General features: G+C 47.8%; 1 protein-coding gene across 5 annotated transcripts in view; it reads right to left on the bottom strand.

The window, feature by feature from the left end:
- The window catches only part of NFIC (nuclear factor I C), a 145,199-nt gene that overhangs the window by 51,982 nt on the left and 80,460 nt on the right, over nt 1-12,757 (bottom strand). For all 5 annotated transcript variants that reach the window (XM_061601629.1, XM_061601627.1, XM_061601632.1 and 2 more), the window contains exon 3: nt 594-668. In XM_061601629.1, coding sequence (XP_061457613.1) covers nt 594-668 — 75 coding nt within the window. The remainder of the gene's footprint in view (nt 1-593; nt 669-12,757) is intronic.

Genomic DNA, 12,757 nt, shown 5'->3' with positions numbered 1-12,757 from the left:
CAACAAATGGCTGGGCGGTGACATCCCTACCAGCGGAGCATGCTGGAAGGCTCCAAAATAGGCAGGGCTGAGCAGCAGCCGGGGGTTGGTCTCTTCTGTGCATGTGCTTGCTGTCTCTCGGTCTGCCTCATCTCATAGGTACCGATAGCGGTCTCCGATGGCAGGCTGGTCGCTCACTCTCTCAAGGATGATGGGAGTTGTAGTTCAACACCCTCTGGAGAGGGGCAACAGGTCTCTTGTTCCAGATATAGAGACAGACCACACATACCTCTCTTCTTAGGAGCAAGGAAGCCCCCTCATCCTGAATCAGACCCTTGGTCCCTCTAGTGCAGTATTGTCGACACTGACTGGCAGCGACTCTCCAGGATTTCAGACCGGGCGTCTCTTCCAGCCCTACCTTGAGATGATGTCGGGAATTGAACCGGGGACCTTCTGCTGCAAAGCAGGGGCTCTGCCGCTTGGAATATTCCCGGCCCAAAACCCAAGGCAGCTGCTGCCAGTCAGTGTGGGAAGCACAGCGCTAGACAGACCGTGCCCACTCCCCCTGGAGTCGTCCTGCCGCTTTTGCACACCGAGCGTCCCCCTTCACTCACCCAATGTGATGATGGGCTTGCTGTCCTCCTGGTCAGAACCGATGCCTGTTCGCGGGCTGCTGCTCTGATCGGAATCTGGAACAGGAAAAGAGGGAGACATTGGGGTTCACGGCTGCAGATGACTTGCGTTCAACATGTCCGTTTTTAATCCATTTATTAAATTTACATCTTAATTGTGGTAGCCTATGGCTCTGAACAATACAGACTTCATTCATTCATTTCAATGTACATCCCGCCCTTCCTCCCACAGGAGTTGCTAGCCACAATGGCTATGCTCTCGCCTTCACTGTCAGAGGCAGCACATCCCTCTGAATACCCATCCCTAGGGAGCGCAAGCGAGGAGAGAGTTGCTCTTGAGCTCAGGTCCCGCTTGCAGTTTTCCCAGTGGAGCATCTAGTTGGCCACTGTGAGAACAGGATGCTGGACTAGATGGGCCCCCTAATGGCCCGATCCAGCACTGCAGGGCTCTTCTGATGCATCACAATGACAGAGGGGCTCTTGACTTTACGACCAGCCTGTGGGCTCCCTGGAGGAATCCGATTGGCCACTGTGAGGACGGGATGTTGGACTGGATGGACACTGGCCTGTTCTAGCAGGGCTCTTCCAACAGACAGCTTTAAAAAAAGGGAGTAGACAAATTCAGGGAGGAGACGGCTATCCACGGCTGCTAGTTAATGACAGCTGTATATTCCCCTCCAGAATCAGATGCAGTCTACCTCTGCAGGCCAGCCGTAGGGAATCACAAATGGGGGAAGAGTCGCTGTTGTGCTCAAGTCCTGCTTGCAGGCTTCCCACTGGGCTTGGCCACTGAACTAGATGGGGGCCCCTTTGGCCTGAACCAGGTGGGAAATTCTGGTGTTTATGTTTTTATGCTCCAAATGCATCCAGCCACACATTAGAATAAGTGCTGTATTTATTTATTTGATTTATATCCTGCCCTTTCTCGCAGCAGGAGCCCAGGGCGGCAAGCAAAAGGACCGTAATAATATGTTAAGGTGGCTTTGCAGAGCATTTTGTTCCTGCCACCATATATTTGTTGCAGATTTCTGTGGCTCCAATTAAAGAAATCAATCAACTCTAAGCCAAGTGGACCCCCAACAGTGTTAGAAAATCCTCACTCTCTCACACCCTGTAAAATGGACTTTTGGGGGGGGATGTCAGAGGGTGTAGTGTTTTTGAATTTAAATAGGAGATTTGTGGGGCAGGAGTGTTTTAGATATCAGACTTTGGGGACCTTGAAAAATGGAAATGGATTGCCTTCAAGTCGATCCCGACTTATGGCAACCCCATGAATAGGGTTTTCATGGTAAGTGGTATTCAGAGGCAGTTTACCATTGCCTTCCTCTGAAGCTAAGAGGCAGTGACTGGCCCAAGGTCACCCAGTGAGCTTCATGGCCATGTGGGGATTTGAACCCTGGTCTCCCAGGTCGTAGTCCAACACTCTAGGCCAGCCTTTCCCAACCGGTGTGCCTCCAGATGTTGTTGGACCACAACTCCCAGGCTGATGGGAGTTGTGGTCCAACAACATCTGGAAGCACACCGGTTGGGAAAGGCTGCTCTAGGCACTACGCCACACTGGCTCTTGATCCCTGTGCAAATAATCACAATCTGCATTTGGGCTTATAGAAGGAAACTGATGGCTCTTTTGTATACGACAATTGATGGCTCTAAGGCAACCGATGGCTCTTTTGAAGTCCATGTCCCAAAAAAGCTTTAGAGGGGAAAAGTCACCACAGCGACCACTTTCTCCTTTAGCACCCCATTTCCTTTTAAAAGGTTCAGTAAATCAGTGACATATTTATTTATTTAGAAATCAGAGGGACCTTTGGCCTGAACCAGCAGGTCTCTTCTTATATTCTTATCTTGTTGTTATGTGCCTTCAAGTCAACTATGACTTATGGCGACCCTATGAATCAGCGACCTCCAAGAGCATCTGTTATAAACCACCTGTTCAGATCTTGTAAGTTCAGGTCTGCAGCTTCCTTTAGGGAATCAATCCATCTCTTGTTTGGCCTTCCTCTTTTTCTACTCCCTTCTGTTTTTCCCAGCATTATCTTTTCTAGTGAAGCATGTCTTGTTGTTATGCGTCCAAAGTGAGTAGGGTTGGAAAGATCTGCCAGTTTGGGTTCTCTCCGTTTCTATTTGTCCAATCCGGAATTCAGTTCTCCAGTATATTTTATTTGGTACAAATAAATACATTACTGTGCGCAGTTTTGGCTAATGGACACATTTTTGCAACCAGTTTCATCTAATACAATGCATTTTTGTATGCTACTTTCACCAATATATTCATTTTTATGACATTTTCCCCTAACATATCCATTTTTGTAAACACTCTTTGGTTGGTGAACTGCATTACAAAATTCAGACGAATGCAAATTTCGAAGAATGGCTGTGTTAACATCCTTAATCCTGAATATAACATTAGAACTGAACCCAATGAGTTGTATGCAATTAAGTTCTACTCAGAGTAAACCTCAAGACCCTCCGTGGTGCAGAGTGGGAAGCGGCGGTAACGCAGCCGAAGCTCTGCTCACGGCCGGAGTTCGATTCCAACGGAAGGAGGAAGTCGAATCTCTGGTAAAAGGGGTCGAGGTCCACTCAGCCTTCCATCCATCCGTGGTCGGTAAAATGAGTACAAGGCATATGCAGGGGGTAAAGAAAGGCCGGGGAAGGAACTGGCAATCCCACCCCATATATACGGTCTGCCTAGTAAACGTCGCAAGACGTCACCCTAAGAGTTGGAAACGACTTGCACTATAAGTGCGGGGACACCTTTACCTTTAGAGTAAACCTACTGAAAAAATGGACCTAAGTTAGCCATATGTGCATTGATTTTAATGGTTCTATTCTAGGAACGGAAAGATCTCTCCATTTCGGTTCATGCAGTTCCTCATTTTTTCCCAGTCTTAAATGCCGTTCTCCACATTTCTGCAGCAATCTGATTTTTGAAAAAATACATCAATGAAAATTCTCCAGCATTTTAGTGCTAATTTCTCCTAATAAACACATTTTTGTAGGCAGTTCTGACTCACGTACACTGTTTTGCAAGCCATTTATCAACATGCAATAATGCATTGTACGACATTTTCACTCATAGATTCATTCTTATGCCCACTTCCTCCATCTATGCATTTTTGTAAACATTGGTTGGAGAACTGCATTGAGAAATTCAAATAAGTGCAGGTTTAGAAAGATGGGTGCATTTCGCTTCTCATCTTGTTTCAGAAAGTGCACATTTGACAGATTTGTCCTGCAATGTGAACGGAATCAAATTTCTCACCCATTCCTAGTCTACACTGAGTAGGACTTAACGCTGGATACAACAACCTCAATCCTTTTTAATTGGGGTAGTGGCGGAGGCGGTTCACGCGTCTGATGTCTTGCTGGCAAGAGCTATACCGCTTGAACCTCCACCCGTCACATGTCAGGAGCCCTGGGCAGGGCGCAATGCGGTGATGCTAGCCATATCTCTGGACATGCCTCCCTTAAACTCAGACCGCAAGGCTTGCTACAGCATCAGCTAAGCACTTCGGGGCTGGCCTGTGTAATATAATTTTTGCAGTAATGGCTATTTCACCCCCCCCAACAACTCTTGCTCTGCCGCCCGCCCAGCCAGGGGGTGGTGATTGACAAGCCCTTACCCACAGACAGAGCCTTCTGCCCAACCTCCCTTCCCCTGGCCACCAGCAGCAGACGAAATGCCTGACCTCAAAACCCTGTTGGCGTCACTACCACAAGGCCACTGCACATCCCAAACCCGTGCATTTTGCCTTGCTGCAGTAACATTTTGCAAAAACCTGTGCGGCATAAACAGCCTAAAGACTTTACATAGGGCTTCCTTTTCATTCTTTTTTCTTTAAGAGCTTCGCAGGCTGTGTACACACCATACATTTCAAGCTCATTGAAAAGGCTTTCTCTATTCTTCTCCCCCCCCCAGAATCTTGGGAACTGTCATTTTCACAGAGTGACAATTCCCAGCACCCTTTAACAAACTACAGTTCAGTACAGTTTTCGTGTGAATTTCCCCTAATAAATACATTTATGTAGGTTGACTAACATATAGATTCTTGCAAGCCATGTCTCATCATATAATGCATTTTTGCATGCCATTTGAAGCCATACAGTCAGTTTTACACACACTTTCCCCATTGTTGTAAACATTGTTTGGTTGGCTAACTGCATCGCAAAATTCGAATGAGTGCGGATTTGGAGGGGTGGCTGCGTTTCAGAAAGCGCGCATTAGATAGATTCAGCTTGAAATGAGAACTGACTCAAATTCCTCGCCCATCCCTGGTAGAAGCTAGCCTGCTGCACAATAGTTACATTTACGTTTGTTGCCCCGCCCACTCTGCCTCTGGCCCCGCCCATCACTGGCATGTGGCCCCCGAAAGGCTGCCCAGAAGAGAAAATGGCCCTGGGGCTGAAAAATCTCTGCACTCTGTTAGATACGAATACCAAGTGGATCTTTTATGAAGACAAAATGGCATCATCCACACAAGAGGGCAGGTATCAGTTTGCAGACCCCAGAAGTTTGCAGAAAATCATTGGGGAGGTGAACCCCCAAAACAGGAATATTAACTAACCATTGAGTGAGGGGAGTTTGCAGACCCCAGAAGTTTGTGGACGTTTAGCTGACAGGTCTCCCTCGCCCCTTTTCTCCAAGAAAAATAAAAGCACTCTGCGCACGATCAGGGGCCCTTTCAAAATTGCACTCCACCGACTGAGCGTCACACGCTGTTCTTTTTAAAAATGAAAAAGTTGGCAGCTTTCAGGGAGGGGGGGAGGGGGGATGTTGGGTGGGCGCTGCGAGCTAGAGGCCTGTGCGAGTTCCTTTCCGGCTGACTGGACCTGCAACATTGGTGGGTGTGTGTGCACGCAAGGGGCTGGGCTTCTCCATTCCTCGGCCACTGCTGTAACCCTCCCCTTCCTCCCCTCCGTTCCCTGCCTCTTGCTCTCTCGTCCTCATCAGAAACCCAACTCACGCTTCATCCGGGTTGTAGCCCAGAACTCTTTCCATCTTATCTAAAAATAATCAGGCTCTTTGGCCTGTCTTGTTGCAGACGCTGAGCTCAGCATTATAGGTTCTTTCTAGCATCTTGGATGAGCCAGCCCCTCCCTCCCTGTTCCAAACCACACTCTGGTCTTTCTCCCCCCCCTTCACCTTCACTCCACCCCGACACCCCCATCTCACTTTCTCATGCAGCAGCACTTGGCAAAACTCCACACGTTCCTAGATGCAGGAGGAATTTTCAAACTGATTTTTTTCCCCCTTAGCGGATACATCCTGGAACGTGTTACTGCACAAGAATAGTGCACTGGTGACGGGTTTGTCGTGGGACCGTCCGCTAGAAAGGACGAGAAATTTGATTCAGTTCACATTCAAAGCAGAGTTCATCAAATTTGCACTTTCCAAAAACAAAAACTCAGCCATCGTTTGGAATTTGCACTGGCTTGAATTTTGCAATGCAGTTTGATGAGCAAACAATGTTTACAAAAATGCATATATTGGGCGAAACGTGCATAAAAATGAATATATTCATGAAAATAGTGTACAAAAATGCTTTGTTAGAAGAAATTTGCTTGCAAAAGTGTCTACATTAGTGTAACCCAAACTTTAAAACGTGTTGAATTCACGCTAAAGGACCAAAGAATTTTCATTATGATTTTTCTTCTCCAAATTTTTTTTTGCAAATTGCTGCCGAAAATGTGGAGAACTGAACTTAAGATTGAAAAAATGAGGAGCGGAGAGGGCCGAAATGGACATTCCACTTTATTTGTCGGTCTGCAATGGTTCCCTAACATTATTTGTGCTCTTATCATCCGGAGAGGCCCTCTTGTGCTATACCAAAAATAAACTGGAACATTTGTGATATAAAAGGTTACCGGATTTTGGCAGGAAGTTATGGGACAGTCACTGATTAGAAACAAAGTAGTTTAGAGGGGCTACATGCACATATGTGTAGGCACATGTGTCAGCTGTTTGAATTGACCACAATTGGTCCTGATTTCCTAGCAGCATCAGATTCAGGTTCGCTAACTTGTATCTAGCCATTAGGGTGAGAATTTCGATTCAGTTTGCATTTCAAGCCTGATCGATCAAATGCGTACTTTCTGAAACAATATGAACTGAAAAACAGCCATCCTTTGAAATTTACAATGCAGTTCGCCAACCAAGCAATGTTTGCAAAAATGCATAGATTAGGGGAAAGCATGCATAAAAATGAATATATGAGTGAAAATACCATGCAAAAAATGTGTTACACAACAAGGAACAGCTTGCAAAAATGTGTACATTAGTCAAAACTCTCTACAAAAGTGTGTTTATTAACACTAAAAAGCTGGTGAATTTCATGAGGATTTTTTTTTTAAAAAAAATGCATACTGCTGCAGAAATGTGGAGAACTGGACTGACAGACTTTTCCATCCCTACGAAGGATATCTCAGGCCATCCCAAAGCAAACATTTCTTGTATCACATTGACCTCGCTGGAAAGGGACACAGACCCAAATGAAACCATATGCAAGAAAAACGAAACTTCACATTCTGGATTTCCCTGACAAATCACAACCCACACACCCCTTTTAAAACTTTGGTCCCTGTTTTTAACACACGTAAATAGAAATATTTTTTCCCGGGGACCCCTAAAATAAGGAATGCTACGCAAAGACTGGCTGAATGAAATAGCCCTCCTCATGTTTGACATCATAGAAACCATCTGACAGCCATCTGTCAGGAATGCTTTGATTCCTGCATTGAGAAGGGGGTTGGACTGGATGGCCTTATATGCCCCTTCCAACTCTACAATTTTATGATTCTATGATCTAACTCAATATTGTTTACACTGACTGGCAGCTGCTCTTCCAGCCCTATCTGGAGATGCCGGGGATTGATCCCAGGCTTTTTCATATGCAAAGCAGTGCTCTACTGCCGTGCTTGAAAGATCAAAAGTAAGATGCTAGTCCTCGTGGTTGTGAACAAAGGGCTGAATTATCACTGAGGCACAGCCCTTCTTCATCCTGCCAGTGGGCAAACTGGGTGGAATAAACTTATTTCCCTGTCCAGGGGGAGGGGGGAGGAAAATAAATTTCAAGCAACATTAACAGAGGGGTCTGGAGGGAGGAGCGGGACAGCCCCAGGCTGGCTACATGCAGCATTTAAAAAAATAAAATCTGCTGCTAGGTGTCTGGTGTTGCACTTGGTCCACTGAGCTCAGTATTGTCTATACTGACTGGCAGTGGCTGTCCAGGATCTCAGGCAAGGGATACCCCCCAGCTCTGAACCTGGGACCTTCCGTATGGAAAGCAGAGGCTCCGACACTGAACTACGGCCCTTCCCTTTGTGTCGGGGGGGGGACGGCTTTCCTTTTTTTGGGTGGTCATCCTTATTGCCCCCCCAGCCCTGAAGCTTAGCAGCCAGAATGCTGTTCCAGAGCCACTTTCTTTCTAAATGCCCCCCCCCGCAAACCGCCATAATTGCAAGGCAGGCTGGCGCTGAGTCACGGCTAATAAACGCAAATGGCATTGCCCAGGGGGGATGTAAATTGCCGTGTCCCGAGCCGGGCCCGTGAGCCAAAAGAAGAGGCTCCCGGGGGGGGGATTGCCAGCGATGGGGGCTCATTTAATGCTTCCCTAAAAGCCTGGCCCTCTGTTGCCCTCTGTCCCAGCCTACGCTCAGCCTCAGAAACTGGGCCCGCGCCAAGCTGCCTCGCCAAAAATACTTTCCCCCACATCTCCTTCCATCTCTCACTCTCAAACCACCCACTGACGCCCCTCTCGTTCTCTTTCATACACCACCGTCATCAGCGCTTCTTCCACTCGCCCGCATGGCCTTTCTGCCTTTCGTTTCACAGCCTCGGGCCAGTTGCCCCAGTGGCCCGATTGGCAGGAGGGGGGCACACATGTGTGTGAGTGGCAGGTAACGGGGGGGGGGAACCAAGAGGATCCAAACCATCACGTTTTCCATTCTGCCATCCTCCCGCTCCCAAAATTGCTTTGGAAACATCTACCCTGGTTTTGCTGGGCTGGAAGATAAAATATTCTGAGGTGCAAGCTCTCCCCCATTTTGTGTGGGTGTGTACATGTCTATTTCCATGCATGGTGTGTGTATGTACATGTCTACGCATGGTGTATGCGCGCACATGTCTATCTCCATGCATGGTGTGTGTGTGCACAATTCACCCCCGTCCCATTGTATGAGGACGGGAATGGAAAGGCAAGGAGCCATGGAACACGGGGGAAGGTTTTAAACGCAGCACCTCCTGGGACGAGTGTGGGCAGGCGGGGGCGGCCATTTTGTAGTCTCCCCCTTCTCTGCCTGCCCACATTTTTCCTCTCCCCCCCACTGTGCAGCCATTTTGTGCCGAGTTCAAAACCCCAGTGAGGGAGGCGACTCAAACATTGGATCCCTGGGGCCCTTAGAAGAAGTGGGGAAAAGAAAAAAAAGCCCACCTTTAACTTTTTTGGCATTGCGCTCCCCCCCACACACAACACAGAAATAAAAGCATCATGTTCATGTCATTACGTCATCCCTGGAAAACTTTCCACTTGCCTTATCCCCCGGCCCACAAACTCAATTTTCTATTGCTTAACCCCCCCCCAAAAACTGACAAAACAACCCAAAGCGTTGAAAACGAGGAACCAATCTGTGCAAACCACAAAGCAAAAATCTGATTCTCTTCCCCGCACACACACACACCTTCCGTTGGGTCTATTTGATCTCAAGGGAGGTGAATTTATTTTATTTCTTAGTTTTTTAAATAGAGGCAAGGAGAGGGAGGGACGGGGGGGTGAGGGAGAAGGAAAAATGCAACCGTTCCAACAGAAAAGAACACACAGTTCACTGGCTGTTTACTTTGGACGTGGAATTTTGGCTCTGGCTATCATAGTGTTTTTTTTTAATATATATATATATATATTTAAAAAGTCTCACTCCAGGGCCCGCAGCCTTTCCTGGCTGCTCCTCCCGTCCAGCCACCCCTCCCAACCTGCGCGCGCATACACACTAGCATTCACTGGCAACCATTTTGAGAGCAGAAAAGAACAGTTCGCCCTGCACTCTGCTTCCAAAAAAGTTTCTCTCTCTCTCTCCCCCCTCTTTGCATTCCCTCTCCTCTTGGCAGCCATCTTCCTTTTTTCAAAAGCGTTGCAAATTCCTCCAGCCATCTCGATGCAAAGTGGGGCGGCGTGCCAAGGAAAGAGAAGGGCGCGCAGGGGTGGCTTCACACACACACACACACACTCCTGATCCTTTTTTACTTTCAAACGGTGCAACAAGTCACTGTCAGGGAATGCAAGCAAGACTGAATCCAGAGAGGAACGGAACAGGCGAAGAGATTCTTTCATGGGTGCATACACACAGACAGAGCCCAGGGCTCCCTCCCAGGATCATTTGCTAAAGTTTTGGGTTGGTTTTTTTTTTAAAAAAAATAAACACACACTGACACATCCAGCTTTTCTGGAAGCTGCTCATCATGGAGATCTGCCAACGCACACACGCAGGCTGGGGATTGGGCTATGCCATGCTGGTGGTGCAAGGGAATGAGGTGGAGGATCCAGGATCTTTGACCTCAGGGGATGAGGCAGTGCAGCACAGTGGTTAGAACGAGGTGGGGAGAACCTGTGGCCCTCCAGATGTGGCTGGACTCCAACTCCCATTGCCACTGACTGGGGCTGATGGAGTCCAGGAATTTCTGGAGGCCCAGAGGTTTCCCCCATCCCTGCTCTAAGAAGAGGCATTCCCCGCTCACAGGAGGGAATGCATCTTCCATATAGAGGCATTCCTCCATTTCTCACATGCAGTAGGGGCTGATGGAGTCCAGGAATATCTGGAGGGCCACAGGTTTTCCCCCATCCCTGCTCTAAGAAGAGGCATTCCCTGCTCACAGGAGGGAATGCATCTTCCATATAGAGGCATTCCTCCATTTCTCACATGCAGTAGGGGCTGATGGAGTCCAGGAATATCTGGAGGGCCACAGGTTTTCCCCCATCCCTGCTCTAAGAAGAGGCATTCCCCACTCACAGGAGGGAATGCCTCTTCCAAATAGAGGCATTCCTCCATTTCTCACATGCGGTAGGAAATGCTGTTCCTCACAGAGGTCTCCAGACCTTTTAATGAGAGACCACCTAACGTGCATTTGTTGAGCCAGATACGCGAAGCAAAACACATTCATCCTACGAAATCCACCCTTCTCTGAATTTTGCAATGCAGGTCTCCTACCCCAAAATAAAATACATTTATTGGGAGAAAGTGTGTCTGACAATGCAGATATTACAACATACAAAAATGCTTCATATTCTGGGGAAGGGTCATAGCTCAGGGGCAGACTCCCTGCCTTGCAGGCAGAAGGTCTCAGGTGCAGTCCCCGAAAGCATCTCCAGGTTGGGTTGGGAGAGACTCCCTGTCTGAAACCTCGGGGAGCTTCTGTCGCTCAGTTTATACATTGCTGAGCTAGATGGACCAAGGGTCTGGTCGGGCAGCTTCTTAGGTTAATCTTGGGGACAACTGCTTCCAGAAATGTGTACGCCAGTCAAAAGGGCATACACCAATGAGCGTATCGGCAGAAATGTGCACTAAAACAGAAAATTCGTGAGATTTTGTTTTAAAAAATTGCAAATTGCTGGGAAAACATAGAGAACTAAGTTTAAGTTCCAAACTGGAAGAGGTTCAGAGGAGGGCAACAAGGATGATCAGGGGACTGGAAACAAAGCCCTATGAGGAGAGACTGAAAGAACTGGGCCTGTTTAGCCTGGAGAAGAGAAGACTGAGGGGAGATAGGATAGCACTCTTCAAGTACATGAAAGGTTGTCACACAGAGGAGGGCCGGGATCTCTTCTCGATCGTCCCAGAGTGCAGGACACGGAAGAATGGGCTCAAGTTGCAGGAAGCCAGATTTCGACTGGTCATCAGGAAAAACTTCCTAACTGTTGGAGCCATACGACAATGGAACCAATTACCTAGAGAGGTAGTGGGCTCTCCGACACTGGAGGCCTTCAAGAGGCAGCTGGACAGCCATCTGTCAGCAATGCTTTGATTTGGATTCCTGCATTGAGCAGGGGGTTGGACTGGATGGCCTTATAGACCCCTTCCAACTCTACTATTCTATGAAATCTAAGATTGGGATGATGAGAAACTGAAACCGGCAATTCCTCCATCCCTAATTAGAATGACCTACAGGCCAAATGGTAGGAGCAGGGGAGATTTCAGGTGATTTCAGGTCAGTGGCAAGTGTCTGTGTCCCGGCTCTAGCCAAATCGGACTGATTCGGGTCGACCGGGCTTTTGGCCGGAATGGGTACAGGCAGCCCCAGATTGCCCCGGGGTGAATCAGGTTCATCTAGGTGGCAAGGAGAAGGAGCATGTTTAGAGTTTAAACCCTAGTTAAAGCCTGCGCAAGACTCTTGATTCAGTTTGGGGGGGGTGGATCCTGGTCTGGTTGGCCTTGGATTGTCCTGGATGTTCCTCAGACTGCTCTGAAGCACTGAAATGGATTGGAGGGTCAGTGCACCTGGTGAAAATTATTCAGCATCTTGGTGCAAATTTCTCCAACATTCTCTTAGGCAGCTTAGACTCGCGTACACATTTTTGCAAGCAACGTCTCCTAACATAACCAACTTTGGCATGTTACTTTCACAAATACAGTCCCTGTTAGGCATGCTTTCCCCAAACGTGCACACTTTTGTAAATACTGTTTGGTCAGAGAACCACGTTGCAAAATTCTGAGAGGGGCTAACCACGAAGGGTGGCAGCGTTTCAGTTCCCATATTTTGGAAAGTGCAGACCTGACAGATTCAGCTTTAAAAGCTCTGTCAGGAGGGAATGCCTCTTCTAAGAAGAGGCATTCTTCCATCCCTTGCATGTAGTAGGGAATGATGACTTCTTAGATCGGGGATAGGGAAACATCTGTGGCCCCCCAGATCTTGTTGGACTCCAACTCCCATCATCCCTGACCATTGGGCATGCTGACTAATGGGCATTGGGTGTCAGAAAACATCTGGAGGGGTATTGGTTCCCCCTTCACTTGCCTCCACATAAAATGCACACAAGTCTGACATCAGAAATGTCAGATTTATCTAAATACCCAGTGCTGCTCTTCAAGAGGCGCTGGGTGGTATTCAATGCTAGTCATACTCAAAGTAGACCCACTGAAGTTAACAGACATGAATA

The sequence above is a fragment of the Rhineura floridana genome, chromosome 18, assembly GCF_030035675.1.
Source record: "Rhineura floridana isolate rRhiFlo1 chromosome 18, rRhiFlo1.hap2, whole genome shotgun sequence".
NCBI lineage: Eukaryota > Metazoa > Chordata > Lepidosauria > Squamata > Rhineuridae > Rhineura > Rhineura floridana.
This window is presented reverse-complemented; position numbering and strand designations above follow the sequence as displayed.